The sequence below is a fragment of the Eurypyga helias genome, unplaced genomic scaffold (assembly GCF_000690775.1).
Source record: "Eurypyga helias isolate BGI_N326 unplaced genomic scaffold, ASM69077v1 scaffold17166, whole genome shotgun sequence".
NCBI classification, from domain to species: domain Eukaryota; kingdom Metazoa; phylum Chordata; class Aves; order Eurypygiformes; family Eurypygidae; genus Eurypyga; species Eurypyga helias.
Genome location: NW_010258916.1, coordinates 98,232 through 113,938, shown reverse-complemented (window position 1 = coordinate 113,938; position 15,707 = coordinate 98,232). Strand labels below are relative to the sequence as shown.

Sequence of the window (15,707 nt, the reverse complement as noted above, 5' to 3'; positions counted from 1 at the left end):
AGAGTGGTATTGGGTAATTATCACAGCAGTTGTGACATCCTTATGTAGCACCTCAACACATCAAGGGAAGCTTCTCCTTTCAGGGACAGAACATGAAGTGAAGAACGTGAAAATTGCCTACAGGGATGCCTCTCAAATCATTCCATCAGCAAAAAGGAAGCAGCAATGTCTGCTGGTAACAGCTAAAGATCACGTTCTCATTTTAGTGTTGCAGTTAACTCGTTCCCAATGGAGTTGCACTTACCGTGAGAAGGTTTCTAACTGCTTCAGCACTGAAAGGAAACAAGCATTGAGTCATTCAACTGCAGTTCTATAGGAAAACATGCTTTTTGGCCCATGAAGGGGAAGTATGTGGAATCTGCTGCTATAACCCATCCAGCCAAACATTTCCACACATTTTTTTTATAATGCAAACGCTGAAAGAAAGAATTTTCACTTTCCACACAGTGCTTTAGCTGTCCCTATACACGCATGATCATCAGCATGCATGTGCGTTCTGTCACGGACAGAGCACGTGTATAGGGACCGTGTGCACACTGCATACCTCGAACTGGTAAGGAAAGTTTTAACCAGCAGACACATTTCCCCCGACATCCAACAGCTATATTACTGATTTCATTCATAGATTATGATTATGTCTTATATAACTCAAAAGATATTAAGCTGATATATTACGTTTTTATTAAACTTCTGGAGGCCTTAATATGAACTGTCCCATTTTCTCAATTATTATTTAACTCCCAGAATGGTGATTCAGTATAAAGAATTTAATTTGACGCAATACAGTCATTTTCTGCATTAACCTCTAAGAGGGCCTACAACAGAATCCACAGCACAGGTAGTCAACGAAAGAGCAATAAAACCCGAAAAGCTTCCTTATAGCAAAGGTGATTTAGTGCAACGTTCTGAATAAAAGTCTTTCATAGTTATGAGACTTTTGGTTGATCCTAAAGCACGCACATTTAGTGCTAGGTGAATCCAGCAGCTAATATCGAAGTATATTAAAAAGAACTAAAGAGGCTGCCATGGTGAGCAGTGACAAATGTAAGGCTCTTTAAAGAGAGTGATTATTTTTTAATGAATTGTGTAAACAGGTTTGCACTTCAGAATAAAATCTGGAGCAAGTTATTTTGCAGTAGGGATTGAGAATTCCTTTTTCATTCAAAAAGGGTAAGAATAAAGAAAAATAGAAAAATGCTAAATCCAGCAAAGGTGAACATAAAATTATGATGTAATGTCAAGGTAAGTTTTCTTGAACTGTCACCTAGTTTTCTGCCTGGCTTAATCCCTGCTGTGAGCCTGTGACTGAACAGAGGTGTGGAAACCCCAAGTGAGCTGGACTCACACTGGCATCAGGCAGGTTTTTGAATGGAGGGTGCAGATTGTCACTACAGGTGAAATAGCAAAACTGGGGACCTCTGTATTTACTGGCAAAATTCAATGAGCATGCTGACAGACGTTCAGGACGGGGATCTACCCATATATATATATATAGATAGGTAGATAGATAGATAGAGACTAATCAAGGGATTCATACGGGTGATTAATTCATGGCATCAATACATAGACAGATGCAAACTCACCGACCCTTCCCCAAATAGGCCAGGGGCTGTAATGACTGGGGCTGAGCACCGTGCTAAGGTGCAGCCCAGCTCTGCAGAGAGGAGTGTATTGGAGAGAGGGGAATACAAATGGGAATTATGCTGGTATTTTTCCCCAGATGTGCAGATACTGACACACAACAGGGGAGGAAACTGCATTCAAATAGCTACAATTTAAAAAAAACCCACCTGTAATGTATGAGGATGCACATTACAACTGATGGAAAGTACATTTCTATTCTACTCTGAAGAGCAGATCAGCACCCAGAATATGCTGAATTGCAGATGTAACCTCCAGTCTTTCCTTTTCAATGATGCAGAGAGGTCCACACTAAATTCGAAGTGGACCGGCAGGCACTGTTGAACTGTGGCCTGAGTGAAGGGCACTGCCCTAAAATTCTAGGGTTATCTTGGAAAGCTCAGATGATATGATTTCCACAATTACTTTCAGTGCTCTGAATATTTAGCTCCCTACTCATCCGCTGCTGCAAGTATCTCAAATCAGTGAGCAATTAGACATACAATAGTTAACTTTACAGAAATATGATTGCTACTTAAATTCAGAAGGAGTGAGGATGATAACTTTTTAAACAAATATCTTCTAAAATGGAGCCAGAGGCATAAGTACATATAGTGACCTCACCTACTGATGGATAATAAAACTTAGAAAGCTCACGTGGATCTTTGGCTTTATTAGCATGAAGTAGACTGGCACTTCTTTTAGTTTAGCAACAATATTATTACAGTTTTTCCTCAGATAATATCAACCAACTACTGTAATATAATTTTTTTTAGATATATGCCTGAGAAAATTTAGCCTTTGGACTTCCTACTTACGTTTTACAGAAATGTCCATCTTAAATTTTAATTCACTGCACAAACAAAAATGTTTTAGGACAAGAAATGGAAGTTGTTATGGACTTCTGAAAACAAAACATTACACTGAGACACATCTTCCTTTTTGCAGGCTGTAATTCTACTGAAATATATTTTTCCTTTTGCTGTAATTAGCATGTGTCAGTCCTACATGTATTTTTAATGAACAAATTAAAAACATGAAAAGAGACCAGATCCTGATGCAGCACAAAACAAGCGCCCTAAAGAACGAGTTGCCACCTGGACCGAAATGGGTGATTTTTTCTGAGCTGAGTGTTCAGAACATATTTAAACACCTAATGGCTGCAAACTGGCAAATGAATGTATTTTTTTTCCCCATCCTGTGTCAAGACTGGATAAGTTGTGCATTGCTTTTTCACACGTCTCCCCCTAGGTAGCTCTTCCCATTGCAACTGTAATGTATTCAGCTCTGTCACCGCTGTGCTCAGCTACGAGAACGCCTATCACAGGGCTGCCAGGGACTAGTGTCTATTCCCTGTTCCACCTCCTTCCCCCAAAGAAGAGAGCATTTAATTGGACATCAGTGCATTCCTAGCAGCAGAACCAGGCAGTGCTTTCCACTTTGAGCTGTAAAGACCCGAGGCAAGTGAGAGCTGAGAGGAGAACAAGCTACACTGTCTCGTCTAAATGATCTTGGAGTAAATGTGGAGGGAATCAAAGGTCAAAGGAAAAAGTTAGAAAGGAAAAAGCAAGCCTGAGGTAGGGGAAGAATCAAGGGGGATGGGGATGTGATGAAAAAAAAAAAAAAAAAAAAGTCCTGTGAGAGAGAAGGAACCAATCTCACGTGAAACACAGTTTCAAAGTCTAGAAAGTTCCTTTCTCCCATTAGTTATGTTTTGGAAGATAAACGTGAGGCACTAATACTCCTTGTGTGTTGCTGTCACCGAAGGAAGGTGCCTGCACGGCATTGATTTACAGGGCATGGAGCCTGCTAGATTAGCTCTGGTCAGGCTGGGAACAGCTGTTCTGGGGGGAGTCAACCCACACCCGTCCCTGAGCAACCCCACGGTGTGACGCAGCACAACACACACACACCTCCTTGCCTGAGGGAGTATCAATCAGGCCTGACTGCCCCACTTTCCCCACACCAGGAGGTTTGAGTGCTCTTCAAACTTCCAGTGATGTGGAGATGAGCAGCAGGCTGCTAAGGCCCTTGTCCACCCACCACCTTGGGGGTGGCAGTGCCGATTCTGCCTTGCGGCCTGGCCCAGGGATGGTGTCTGCAGCCATGGGCCTGGGGAGGGGGATTTCCTAGGGTGGGAACAGGCAGGGCTGTCACAGAAGAGCAATTGGCAAAGGCAGGACTCCTCTCACTGTATTTCGATCACCTTGAATTTAAACATCTAGTTTAGGCCACTTGTCTGGGCTACCTCAGAGATCAGTGGGGAGAGACAAACACTGTCAGTGTGGGACTCGCCCTCTGACAGGCACATCTCTCTAACTGAAAACAACACTGAAAATTCTGAAACTTCAAAAGGTTACCAGTCTTGCTCTGAGGGTATAATCACTAGGGATTAGTCTGACACTACTAAGCTCTTTGCATCAAACAGCTCTCAAAACAGTGAATGCTATCAACCTGGGCCACCTACCAGAAACCTAAGAGCTCATCACCCTCCCACCACTCTCTCTGTATTGTCGCATTCCTCATACAAAGGAAGAATGAAATGCCATATTTAACTGATCTTGAAATAAACACCTAATTGTCACATACTAATATTTTGACTTCCCTAGCCGACTCTACCATAAATAGGACTAAATATGCACGTTTTCCTTGGTTAGCTCTATATTTACATACGTTCTTTGTCTTCTCTCATTCTATTGTTTACATTTTTGTTCAACTACCGGCTTTTCTAAGCTTGTGTAATAATCACAGAAATGAGGAGCAGTCTGATGCTACTTGCGATAATAATCCCCTTGTTTAAACAAAATTTTAAAGCTTTCTAAATAACAGGCAAAGTTGGGTGTATGTTTTGATGTAACATTGCTCTTCACTGTAACGCAACCTCAAGTAATAATGTCAGAAACTGTCATTCAAAGAGTGGCTCAATAACATGTACGCAGCAAAGCCTCATTCCCTGCTTAGTTTTCATTTCTCTTACCTGGTCTCTTCTGTAGCTATAAAGAAACCATCATCTGAAGCATCAAGCCAATTTTGCCTCTGCCTCTTGATCACTGGAATGGTGCTTGTCTTAATGGCACTTGCACTGGCCTGCAAGGCCTTACCATTAGTCATATGAACATGGGGAGCAGCATGCTGAAATCATAACAAAGAAAATGGGAAAGATGTTTGCCTGAGTATAAGCATAATTCTGTTAACTAATTCTCCTGTGAAGGGCAGCCTACACACAGCACCCTTCTCAAAAACCAGCCAAGTCTTCCTCAACCAGTAACTGGGGTCAGGTAACACGCTGTGCACGTTGACATGTTTTATCCACAGGTCTTAAGGCTCTTTAAAAGTTAAATTAACTATTGCTAATATTGCTATATGCCTGTTTATACAAAGAGAAATGGAGGTGTGACCCAATGCCACAAACTTAGCAGATACACAACAGAAACCCACTGAATTCACATTTTCTGAGCAAAAGCTCAGCATCCCCCAAAAAAGATATAGGAGTTATTTTTTCATCCAAGTATGGCATTAATTTAGTTTTAACACATCCATACTTCTCAATTCATAGGTCCTTACTCTGTCTTTTTAAGCAAAAGTCACGGAATAAGATGAGAGGCTTGGTCCTGCTGCTAACCTAAATGGAAGCAGAGTAGTAAAGATTTGTATCCCCTTGCTGGTGCCATGGTTGTTCGGTTTACTCACCAGTCATTACATATTAGAGCTGACTGCAGTATGTCTGCATTCATTTTAATACAGATAACATGAAACATAAAACAGTGAATTAATTTTCCACTAAACCTTTACCTGGAATAATTGTGGAACAAGAGAGCAAGTACTCAGGTGTAATGAAAGAAGCTGCCTTCTGATGTATACAAAGGAAAAGAGTGAAAATAGTGTTTTCCATATCGTCTATAGGTAACATTTTGGAAGAATATCCCACGATAAATGTAGTTTTGGAAATACGAATCTTGTTTCCCATATAACTGATCACCAGCAGGAGTAACAAATAACACTATTTGATTAAAACAGATATGATAGAAGACATTATACAAAGATGAAAGTTTGCTTACTTTCTGTCACATGGATTCAACATCATGCTTTCTTAGAAGAGGTACTATTTTCATGGTGAAATAATACCAGTATTCCACACTACCAATACGGTTTCTGTAATATTCCTAAAATGCACACAATCCTGCATATTCATGGAGTACCCTCAAATGCAGTTGCCAATGCCACAGCCACTGAGTAAGGAAGGGGCTGCTAGCACCCGCAGAGACTAGAAGAACAGAATGCAAAACTGCGGTCTTAAATCATGTCATAAAAACTTAACAGCCCAAAATAATCAACCAGAGCCTCATTTCTTCTTCACAATTCTTACACTTGCATTCAGTGCATTATATTCATACTACGTTACAACTTCCAACACACCCTGATCCACACCGTTTGCTCTCTTTCAGTAGGACAAATTTTATGCGTTCAACAAAGAACCCCAGCGTTCTTTATTTTAGTGCAAATAACTGAAAAATCTCCTCTATGATTCCTTAGATCTGATGTAACAAAACCAAACCAGGACAAAAAAAACAACAAGAAAAAAATCAATCCGAGTGAGTCACAGATAACTCTCTTACAGCTAAACTATCTTCCTTTATCTTAGAAACAACTACGGCTTATGGTGACTTTTTAGTTGCTGTTACACACAGTCTCTTCAATATTTGCTTGAATTTTTCCTTTTTTTATTCAGTGTCTAGACTGCAGTTTGATTTTCACTTTTGTGTGTGTGTGTGTTGCCTTTGGTGGAGAACAAGTAGTAAAGGACCTGCTACTAGAAGTAATTCAGCTGTTATTTAGAAGAAATTCAGAAGAAAATACATAGTTTGGATAAAATTAGATTTTCATGAAAGTACTTGATTGATGATCTCTTAGTGTAGAAAGTGGATAGTGCTCCAAAAGTGAGTAGGAATTCATGCATGAAAAATGCTGCCATACATCAAATTTCACAGCACATCCAAACTAATTATTTTTATCTGGCAATGGGCAGTGCCATAAGTTACAGAGGAACATTCAACAGCTCAAAGGGCAATTTTTTGCTGTGCTTCCCCAGCCAGACACGGGCTTAAGTTACATTAGATAACAGTTTGTATCTTTTCACAGGCTCCTTTCTAATACACCACTGAATGTTTCCTTTACTCAAGGCAGCACGTACAAACAAAAAAATGTTCAGGAGACATACAAGGTACAAAAAGTGCATTTCCTATGGCATAAACTCTGAAGAAGAGTCAAGCTTCATGGAAAAAGCATGTTTTTTTCATAATAATTTTCCTCTGGCAGCGACAAGATGTTGTTACTAGTTCTGAAATTCTGTTTTGTCTATTTTTATTAGACCCCAACTCTTAGGTCAGGCAAAAGATAACATTCCAGAAAACAGCACAAGGGTTACAATATAATCTCATTTCTGCTGCATCGTATCGGTTAGAATTGTCTCTTAGTCTCCTTCTCCCCCAGTGCTTTCAAGCAATTTGAAGAAATTAATTACATTTCACTTAAGGACAAGAGAAAATAAGATCATTGTTCTCCAGTTTGTGTGCTAGGGACTACATTATCTTTAATTTCCAGTTAATCAAAATAATTGAAGTTCTCTTACAATTCTGTTCATTAGTTTCTCTCAAAAAAATATATTTACCGCTGTGTATAAAAATGAGCATTAAATGCCACTGTCATACTAATATCAACACCAAGAGCAAAATAAACTTTCATACAAAGGACTTGGTTAGTGCTCTTTAATTTTTCCCCTCTAGCACAGTTACACTGGGAAGGTAACGAAAGCCTCAGGAATACTATCTGTATGAGCACAGAAGCCCTATCCATTCAAAACCCCTGCATGCAGGAAGCTCCAATAATTTCACCTTAACACTGCCGTGTGCAATTAGCAGCTGGCATCTTGATTTTGACTGTGTACCTCACTAATAAGCCGTGACGTGGTTCTGCAACAAAACCACCGGTATGAAGAGTCCGCAAACCAGCAGCAAATCACAGCGGCGAAGGGCGCTCCAGGTCAGGGAGCGTTAGATCCAACGAAGAACACAAATCCTGCAGTCGGCACAGTTGCTGAACAGGATGTCTGAACACATCCTCAGAGCCCTCGGAGACCAAAGGCAATCTTTCTAAGGTCTTCAACAAGGAGGAGTTTATGGGAAGATCGTTTGTTGTAACGGCTTCACCTGCCCCCTGCTAAAACATTTCTCTGTGGGTACCATTCTCAGGTATTTCACTCTCAGGTTAGATTTCTGAGAGCTGCAGGGGCATGAATTACCAATTTGCATTCACAAATGTTAATTTCCCAGTGAGCAACTGAGACACCTGCAACGTTCAATGAACGCCCCTTTCACGAAGGAGCTATGTAAGAATGTGTTTCTCTCTACTAAATCTGGAAGCAGCAGCAATCGGTTACTAATACAAGCTGTTGCTGAACTGTAAATACAGGCCTTTCAGTACAAGGTGCCGAGGCAGAAGGCTTTGCTGTGTCTGAGAAACAGGAATTAGCTGGGCAGCATCGCTATACATGTGATAGATGCTGTAGGGGCAGCTACCAGTCCAACACAGTTTGGATATTATACCAAGGACGCCTACTAAGATACTCCACATATACACCCTATATTAAAGTGGCAATTTAAGACAGCATCTTTATTATGGAGGGTAAATCTCCTATCCCCACTAGCTCCCACAGGAATTTCAAGCACAAGGATATTAAGATGCATGTTGGAAAGTCAAGGGCAGAATCCTGTACAAATTCAGAAATGGGACACTCATCCCAAGTCACGGTTGAGGTTCCCGTCTACACGTTTCTCAGCTTGTACTGGGATATCAGTGGCCAAACATTAATTCATTGAGAGACACTGAAGAGTCTGAAAAGCCCTTCAGCTTTGAAATACGTAACACCAACAGGCATCGTAAGTGTAAAAATCCACGGCGAATGTTTATGCTGTAGCTGAAAGAATGTTTAACTAGATTTTCATAAATTCGTAAGTGAACTTACATTTATGATCTCCTTAGGTTCTTCCCCATCCTTTCATAAAACAAAAAATTCCCATTGCCTTAAATTAGCTTTTTTTAAAATTTTTGTCTCGTCTTTAAACAAAAAAACCAAATCAAACTGAGCAAAAGCAGCTCACTATATGGAGGAAAAAAAAAATCACTAAAGAAATCAGGCATGCTGAGATGATTGGTAATAATCCATATTAATTGGTTCAATATATTGTGCACTGACCTAATTATAGGGGACATAGTGTAAAATGAGTGTAGAATTACGTTAAGTTTAAATCAGGTATTGATTGTGTTTTGCCACAGAGGGAGTGTTCTTACTTGCAAAGGCATTAGCACTGTTCCTCTAAATAAGCATCAAGGTTCGGGGTTGGTTTAGTTTTCTTATTTGAGATGAATGCAAAAATTACAAAACACAGTCTCCACACAGCATGGAGTCACAAACACTGATACTAGCATGCAGGCAAGCATTCATTATGGGCATAGAATTTCATGTAAGAAACCCAAAGGGTATTAAGAAAAAAAACCAAACAAACATTTCAAACAGATGATATACAAGAAATTAACCAACTAGCCAACACAAGCATTACTTTTGAACCTCCTAATTTGCCATCCAACATTTCACAAACCACCCAGAATAGATGTAATGCTGAAAATCCAAGTCAATAACCTTTTTGTGTGAGGGGAAAAAAACCCCCAAAATAAAACAACAGAAAAAGACAATGGCAGCTGACTTTCTAAAGCATCTGGACTACAATACTACAATGTTTATAGCCTCTGTATTTCATGAAGTTACACAAAAGCTGAATAAAACATGTCTTTAAAAGCAGCATTTTCATGTACATATTTACTTACAGAAATCAGTAAATCAGTATTGAAAAACTAAGCTAGGTGTCTATCCACAGAACAAGAGGAAATTTAGTTTACAGTTAAAACATCGCAGATTCCCTCCCTCGACCCTTAAAAAAAAAAATCTTGTTTATTTTTACAAACACGAATTTGAAACAAAAACGAGAGAGCCTCACTGTATTTAAACACAGAAGAATAATTCTCAGAAAAAATGCAGTTCTTTTTCCTTGGCAAAGCACACACTACTCATCAGCTTTGGTTTTAACATAAACCTGAACCTTCAGAGACAAGATCAGATTTAATACCTTACTTACGTTATTCCACCACCTAAAAACGCAACTGAAAAGGAGTGCAAGTATTTCACCTTGGTAAGACAAAAGCATTTTTACATGAAAGCATCCGAGGACTATCGAGATTTGTTTCTATGATTCTCACATTCTGCTAAAGATCATGCTTTAACTTTCTATCTGTTACAATACTGACCATAATCAGTCAGAAAAAGGGGACTTGATTTCAGCTAATTATTTACTGCAGTAGTCATTCAAAAATAGATCTCAGCAGTATTGCTTTATTATGTCTGTATCGAGTAGATAAGCTCCTACTGTTTCTAATGCATGGAATAGTGTATTTTCTGGCTTTGCTGACACGTTCTACCTACTCACTGGAGAGTAAGAAATTTTTTGTTACACATTCAGTTAGGCTTTAATTGCAGAGAAGAGTGGGTGCATTGTTATAACCTTTTCACACGAAACAGAATACTTATTTTTAATTGCACTTTTATTTATTTAAGTGCAATGGCCAATTACTGCACACTGACTGCAGAACATTAGTCGGAGCTGTCTTGAGTTGTCAGCAGAGAGGTCTGGAGAGGTTCACAACACAGGAACCTTGAGAAGACAAGTTATTTAAAAACCTCTCATCTCTTTAAAGTTTTGGTGGAAGGACGCTTTTATATAGGCAAAACCCCCATTTCTTTGGGTCAGTTTTTAGAGCTGCTTTGATACATTATTGGAAAAGAAACTGACAAAACGTGTTCTCATCAGAGTAAAATTAATGGGAAAAAGCTGAAAGTAAATGAAGATTGAAGCTTTCACCAGCTTCAGCATTAAAGCTTCGGCATTAACCTCTAGCTCTTTTCCTGACACCAACGCAGAAGTGGAAAGAAATACTGAACAAAATTTCAGTGTCTTCCAAAATTTTATAGCAGAGACATGGTTAAATAACTCTAAGCATCTTGTTTGGAAACAGGTCTATCTAAACCAAATTCATGACAAACAAGGATTACCTCACGCTCAGTAGAAAACACAACATTTTCCAGACATATCTCTGTAATTTTGAAATTTTACAATCTGCAGTCCTTATCTATTTCTTATCCATTTGCACTGTGTTATTAATGACTACTGATGATAAAGGCAACAAACTAAATTTATCCTTTTTTCCCTGTTAAATCAAGTTTGTGTGGGAATTCACATGTCCCACAAATGCTACATACAGAGGAGGTAATAAACTTGAAGGAACACCCTGAAAACCATAGGAATGAAAACAAGAAGGCTCACATCATTTTTTCTAGGTTTTATTCTAAAATTTCAAAGCTTGCCTCAAAAATTGGTCTTTTTCCAGAAGCAGTCAGCCCTCCCCCCAAATATCTACAGGATAGGCACGGATCATTCACAGGCAGAGAAAGATTTTCTTTATGTGAATTTTGTTCAGTCCTTAGATAAGGAGTTTGAAGAGATTGATACAATTTCTCACCCTATAAAAGCCCAAGATAGATACTAAATCTATGCCATTGTTATGCATAAAACATTTTGAATTTCATTTTTGAGGATATATCTATCGGTTTAAACATTTCTCTGTTTCTGGAACCCAAACGATCAAACTCCAGGTCACGTCAGAAACTGGTCTCACAGGAATGTGATGCAAGAAATTACTCACCTTATGTTTTGCACGTGAAACGTTCTCTGACACACACAGAATGCAAGAGTTTTATCAACATTAATTTGATATAATCAAGATTCACTTAAACACGTAACACAGAATTGTAACTGGACTTTTCACCCATTCAGGCTGACAGCACGGCTATTTCTTAAGCTATTCAACCTCACATTTTTTCCAAGATTTCCCATGAAATCCAACGGCAGACAGACACATTTTATCGTTACAGTGATACTAGGCTTTATAAGAAAGCATGCCAACGGCTTAGGGTACTACTATATCCACTTGGTTTTCAAAGGAAAAATGATATCTCTAGACTGATCGATACCTATATTCTCCTCTACACTTACCATTATTGTTCTTGCTGTATGGCTGGATGATTCTGGAAAACAAAAGAACCACAGTGTATTAGAGTATTGTCTTTATCCATAAAACCCCTCTGTTCTCAGGCTCTCCCTGAAGGCTAGGATGCCACTGTTCAGCTACAACAACGAACATAGCAGAAATGCAGAGATTGGAAAGATTTCTCATGAAACAACCATGCGAATCGGTACCGGTCCTGAAAATATAGGACAGACTATAGTACGCTGCTAACTGCACTCATTCTCTTTGCTTAATTATCCTCCTCTGCAAGAAAATATAAAAATGGAACTAATTCATAATTCATGTTTCAAGAAGTGCGTTGGTTTTTTTTTCATTTTGCTTTTAACATATGGCACCATTTAACATGGAGGATTAACTGCAGGAAAAAATACAAATAGTATCAGCAGAACTCCATTACTATTCCCATTTGAAAAAGATTTATAAAACTAGATAATCTTTTTTTCTGAGAAACTTGAGATGGGTTTTAGGTTTGAAACTGACAAAGTATATTGAGAGGTAGAACATCCAGAAATCTTAATTATTCTTTCCTATATAATAAATCAGGAGTCAGTCAACTACTCATGGTTCTATTCATATAAAATTGTTGAGGAATTACGACCAGGCCAATAGGTAACACAGATTTCATCCTGCTGTTTTACTTAAATTACAGTTGCTTTCCCCCCTCCCCCCCAAGGACAGAAATCTCATCCTCTCTGGCTTTCAAATACTACAGTTGTTGTGTCACAGATATGTTCCTTTTTGAAGCAGTATAACTTAACGTCCTCCTAACCAGTTAAAAAACCTGCAAGAATATTCACTGCTGATGTGTAAGATGCAAGATGATGCTACCAGCAGTCTTGTAAGACTTGCTCAAAAATTTGGGTAGGGCATTGTACACAGCTACAGTACGCAGGGTTCTTAAGGAAGAGACACGTAGGGACACCACACACAGTTCTGAGTAAAACACATACAATCTGCACGAATTCAATCAGCACAGTCTCAATTCTGCAAGCAAAATAAATAAATACAATGGGTTAGTTATTCCTGCCCCAGTTCCAAACTGCAGTTCTTATGCGTCCCAACTGGCATCACTAAGGGAAAGAATTCTTCAGGGGTTTTTCTATTGTTAAAAATAGTATTAAAGATATTACAAGGACACGGGAAAGAACAGCTGCACATCTCTTCCTGAAGAAATAGTAATTACACCCTGAAACTGTTTTTTCTCTTTCATTTTGAGGAGTCATCAACCAGTCTGAAGGTACAGTTCAATCACTGACAGAAACAAAAACATCTCAAACTATTTAGGAACTTCTTCAATCCAATATTCAGCAGTAATTCCTGTATCTAGTTTACATTTACATTTTCACAAATCTTCATCCACAATCAAATGTAATTTAAAAAAAAAAAAAAAATCAGTATCTGTATCTGGAACTTCCCACTGATAAAGGTTCTGCAATGTGAAAACCTATGTAAATACACCAATATTTTAGTTGTGAGCGTCTCTCCCAGACCTCTTTTCCTCTTTTTCTCACAAAGATTATCATATATAAAATACATTTAGGTCACCAGTCCTCCAGGCAAGTTTTAAACTGACAGTATAAAAATGAAATACTGTAACAGTTTACTGTTTCCTGACACCTGCCTGTATTTGGCACTGTTGTAAAGTAAGAGAAGATCACAGTGACAACTTTTTAATCTGCTCAATTTTTATCTTCACAGTAAAGTTATTTTTGTTATTACAAGTTTGTTTATTTTCTTGACATTCTAGTGAAATAATATTTCAGGACCTGAATGTCCCTGAGAAAACCTGCATTCATGGAGGTATGACCACCTGAATAACTCTTGAGACATGGACTCCTTCCATTCTCAAGCCCAACTACCCAGAAAAAAACCAACTCCACCCACCCATCTCCAGGAACACAACTGCATTTTCTGAGGAATCCTCAACTTCAGCAGAATTATCAGGTTAAACAAAAAGGACAGAGCTGCTTCTCTCTTGAAATATAGAGAAGATAAATTACACAGCACTTCCAGTCACCTCCATAAAGACCAAAAGTACCAAACAAAAATCCACACTTTACACTCAGGAACTACAGTAACAAAATCTCCGCTCTTAGAGCTGCTACACTTTGGGCATAGCTTTACATGCCAGATTGATAAAAACTATGCTTAACCATGATTATCCCAACAGACTCAGTCGCTCTCTGAGTTCCACAGACAACCGAGTGAAAGACAGAACATCTCCCTAAAGGGAATTGAGGAAAAGCCAAATGTACCTGGAGGCTGTTAAACTGTATTTTCAAAGATACTTTACACACTCTTGATGCAATGCCAACAGCTGGTAACTCCAGGGTATTACCACACTGATAACCTACTAATAAAACCAAGCCAAGAAGTGAAGAAAGATCCATTACATTTGTAGAGTAATATCCCCATCTTCTATTATACAGTAAAAACTTTCTCTGGTTTTGGCCTATTTTTTCCTTAGCTTTTATTGCTGTAGATACGCAGTATCATCTAAGGTGCCAAATACCTTTTAAAAAGAGCAGAGTATATCTATAAATAAAAAGCTAGAGCAAGAACAGTTTAATAAGTAGGCCTAATCAAGAGAGACCAGGATCTTGCAGAGACTATTAATCAACGTGCTGATGTTACACCATTTACACTCTTACATACTCTTGATACCCAAATATTCAAATTTTAGAACTGAGGAGACACTGATTTATTCCAGAAAATAACTACACCCTGATTTGGCAGGATTCTGACCAACATTTATGCATGAACACATACCAGCCAATTCTCTTCTGCTTCTGAGTAAGGCAACTAAGGGAGACAGCCCTTGATTCCAACCAAAAAGGCACACATGCAGCATTCAAAAGGTGTGTTTCACAACGCGTCTGCACACCCATTCAGCCTCCAATGCAGCATGAGGGAAACAGAGCTTATTGAAAAACCACAAATGTCTTGGTGTTCAACAGAACACAAAATAAAAATTTGGGTTTTCAGTTTTCTCTGCCAAATTTTAGAATTCTTTCAGAAATTTAAATGACCAGGCTCGAATTTCAGGGAAACTGGCACCAATGGACATCTGGTTTATAAATGAGAGCTTACAGCAAATGATTTTGTGCAAGGCAATAACCTGCGCTTGCACCTCAGCAGAAAGGAAACTCCAGGACGCTGAATGATTCTCCCCTTATGGCCAGTGTAAGTGCCAGTGAAGTGGAATACTCCACTTTAAAAGAGAAATGGCGAGACACTGTCACCAGTGAGGGGGGTTGGTGATCTGATCCGACTGAACTACAGTAAATGCAACTTCAGTACTGACAAGATGTTTAGAACTTTAATATTGTGGAGAAACTGGCGCACCAACCACCCAAGATGCTCGTATGGCTCTTCCTACAAGATATTTGAACTCAAATAGAAATGAATAAGTTGTAAAAAGAAATCTCACATTGTAAGTTGCTTTACCACCCATATTGACAGATCAAGGGTCTCTCCCTGTTAATGGGCACTAGGAGACTACAAAATTGCCAGTTTTATTTAAAACCATTTAAGGCTAAATCAGAAAAACTTGACTGCAATGGGATGGTGCCAGCTACACAACTATTTCAAGTTGATATCACAGAATCATAGAATCGTTGGGGTTGGAAGGGACCTTAAAGATCATCTAGTTCCAACCCCCTGCCATGGGCAGGGACACCTTCCACTAGAACAGGTTGCTCAAAGCCTCGTCCAGCCTGGCCTTGAACACTCCCAGGGATGGGGCATCCACAGCTTCTCTGGGCAACCTGTGCCAGTGCCTCACCACCCGCTCCAGGAAGAATTTCTTCCTGATACCTAATCTAAACCTCCCCACTTTCAATCTAAACCCGTTACCCCCTGTCCCCAGCAGCATTTCCTTCCCGCACACACCT

The 15,707-nt window shown here is 39.1% G+C and overlaps 1 protein-coding gene across 1 annotated transcript in view; it reads right to left on the bottom strand.

The window, feature by feature from the left end:
* Nucleotides 1-244: 244 nt before the first annotated feature.
* MTA3 (metastasis associated 1 family, member 3) overlaps nucleotides 245-15,707 on the bottom strand; it is a gene marked incomplete at its 3' end in the record, with an annotated part of 96,309 nt that continues 80,846 nt past the window's right edge. Inside the window, exons 15-17 of the mRNA XM_010154531.1 lie at nucleotides 11,781-11,812; nucleotides 4,598-4,752; nucleotides 245-272 (exon numbers count right to left, since the gene is read on the bottom strand). Of these exons, the coding sequence (XP_010152833.1) occupies nucleotides 245-272; nucleotides 4,598-4,752; nucleotides 11,781-11,812 (215 nt within the window). The remainder of the gene's footprint in view (nucleotides 273-4,597; nucleotides 4,753-11,780; nucleotides 11,813-15,707) is intronic.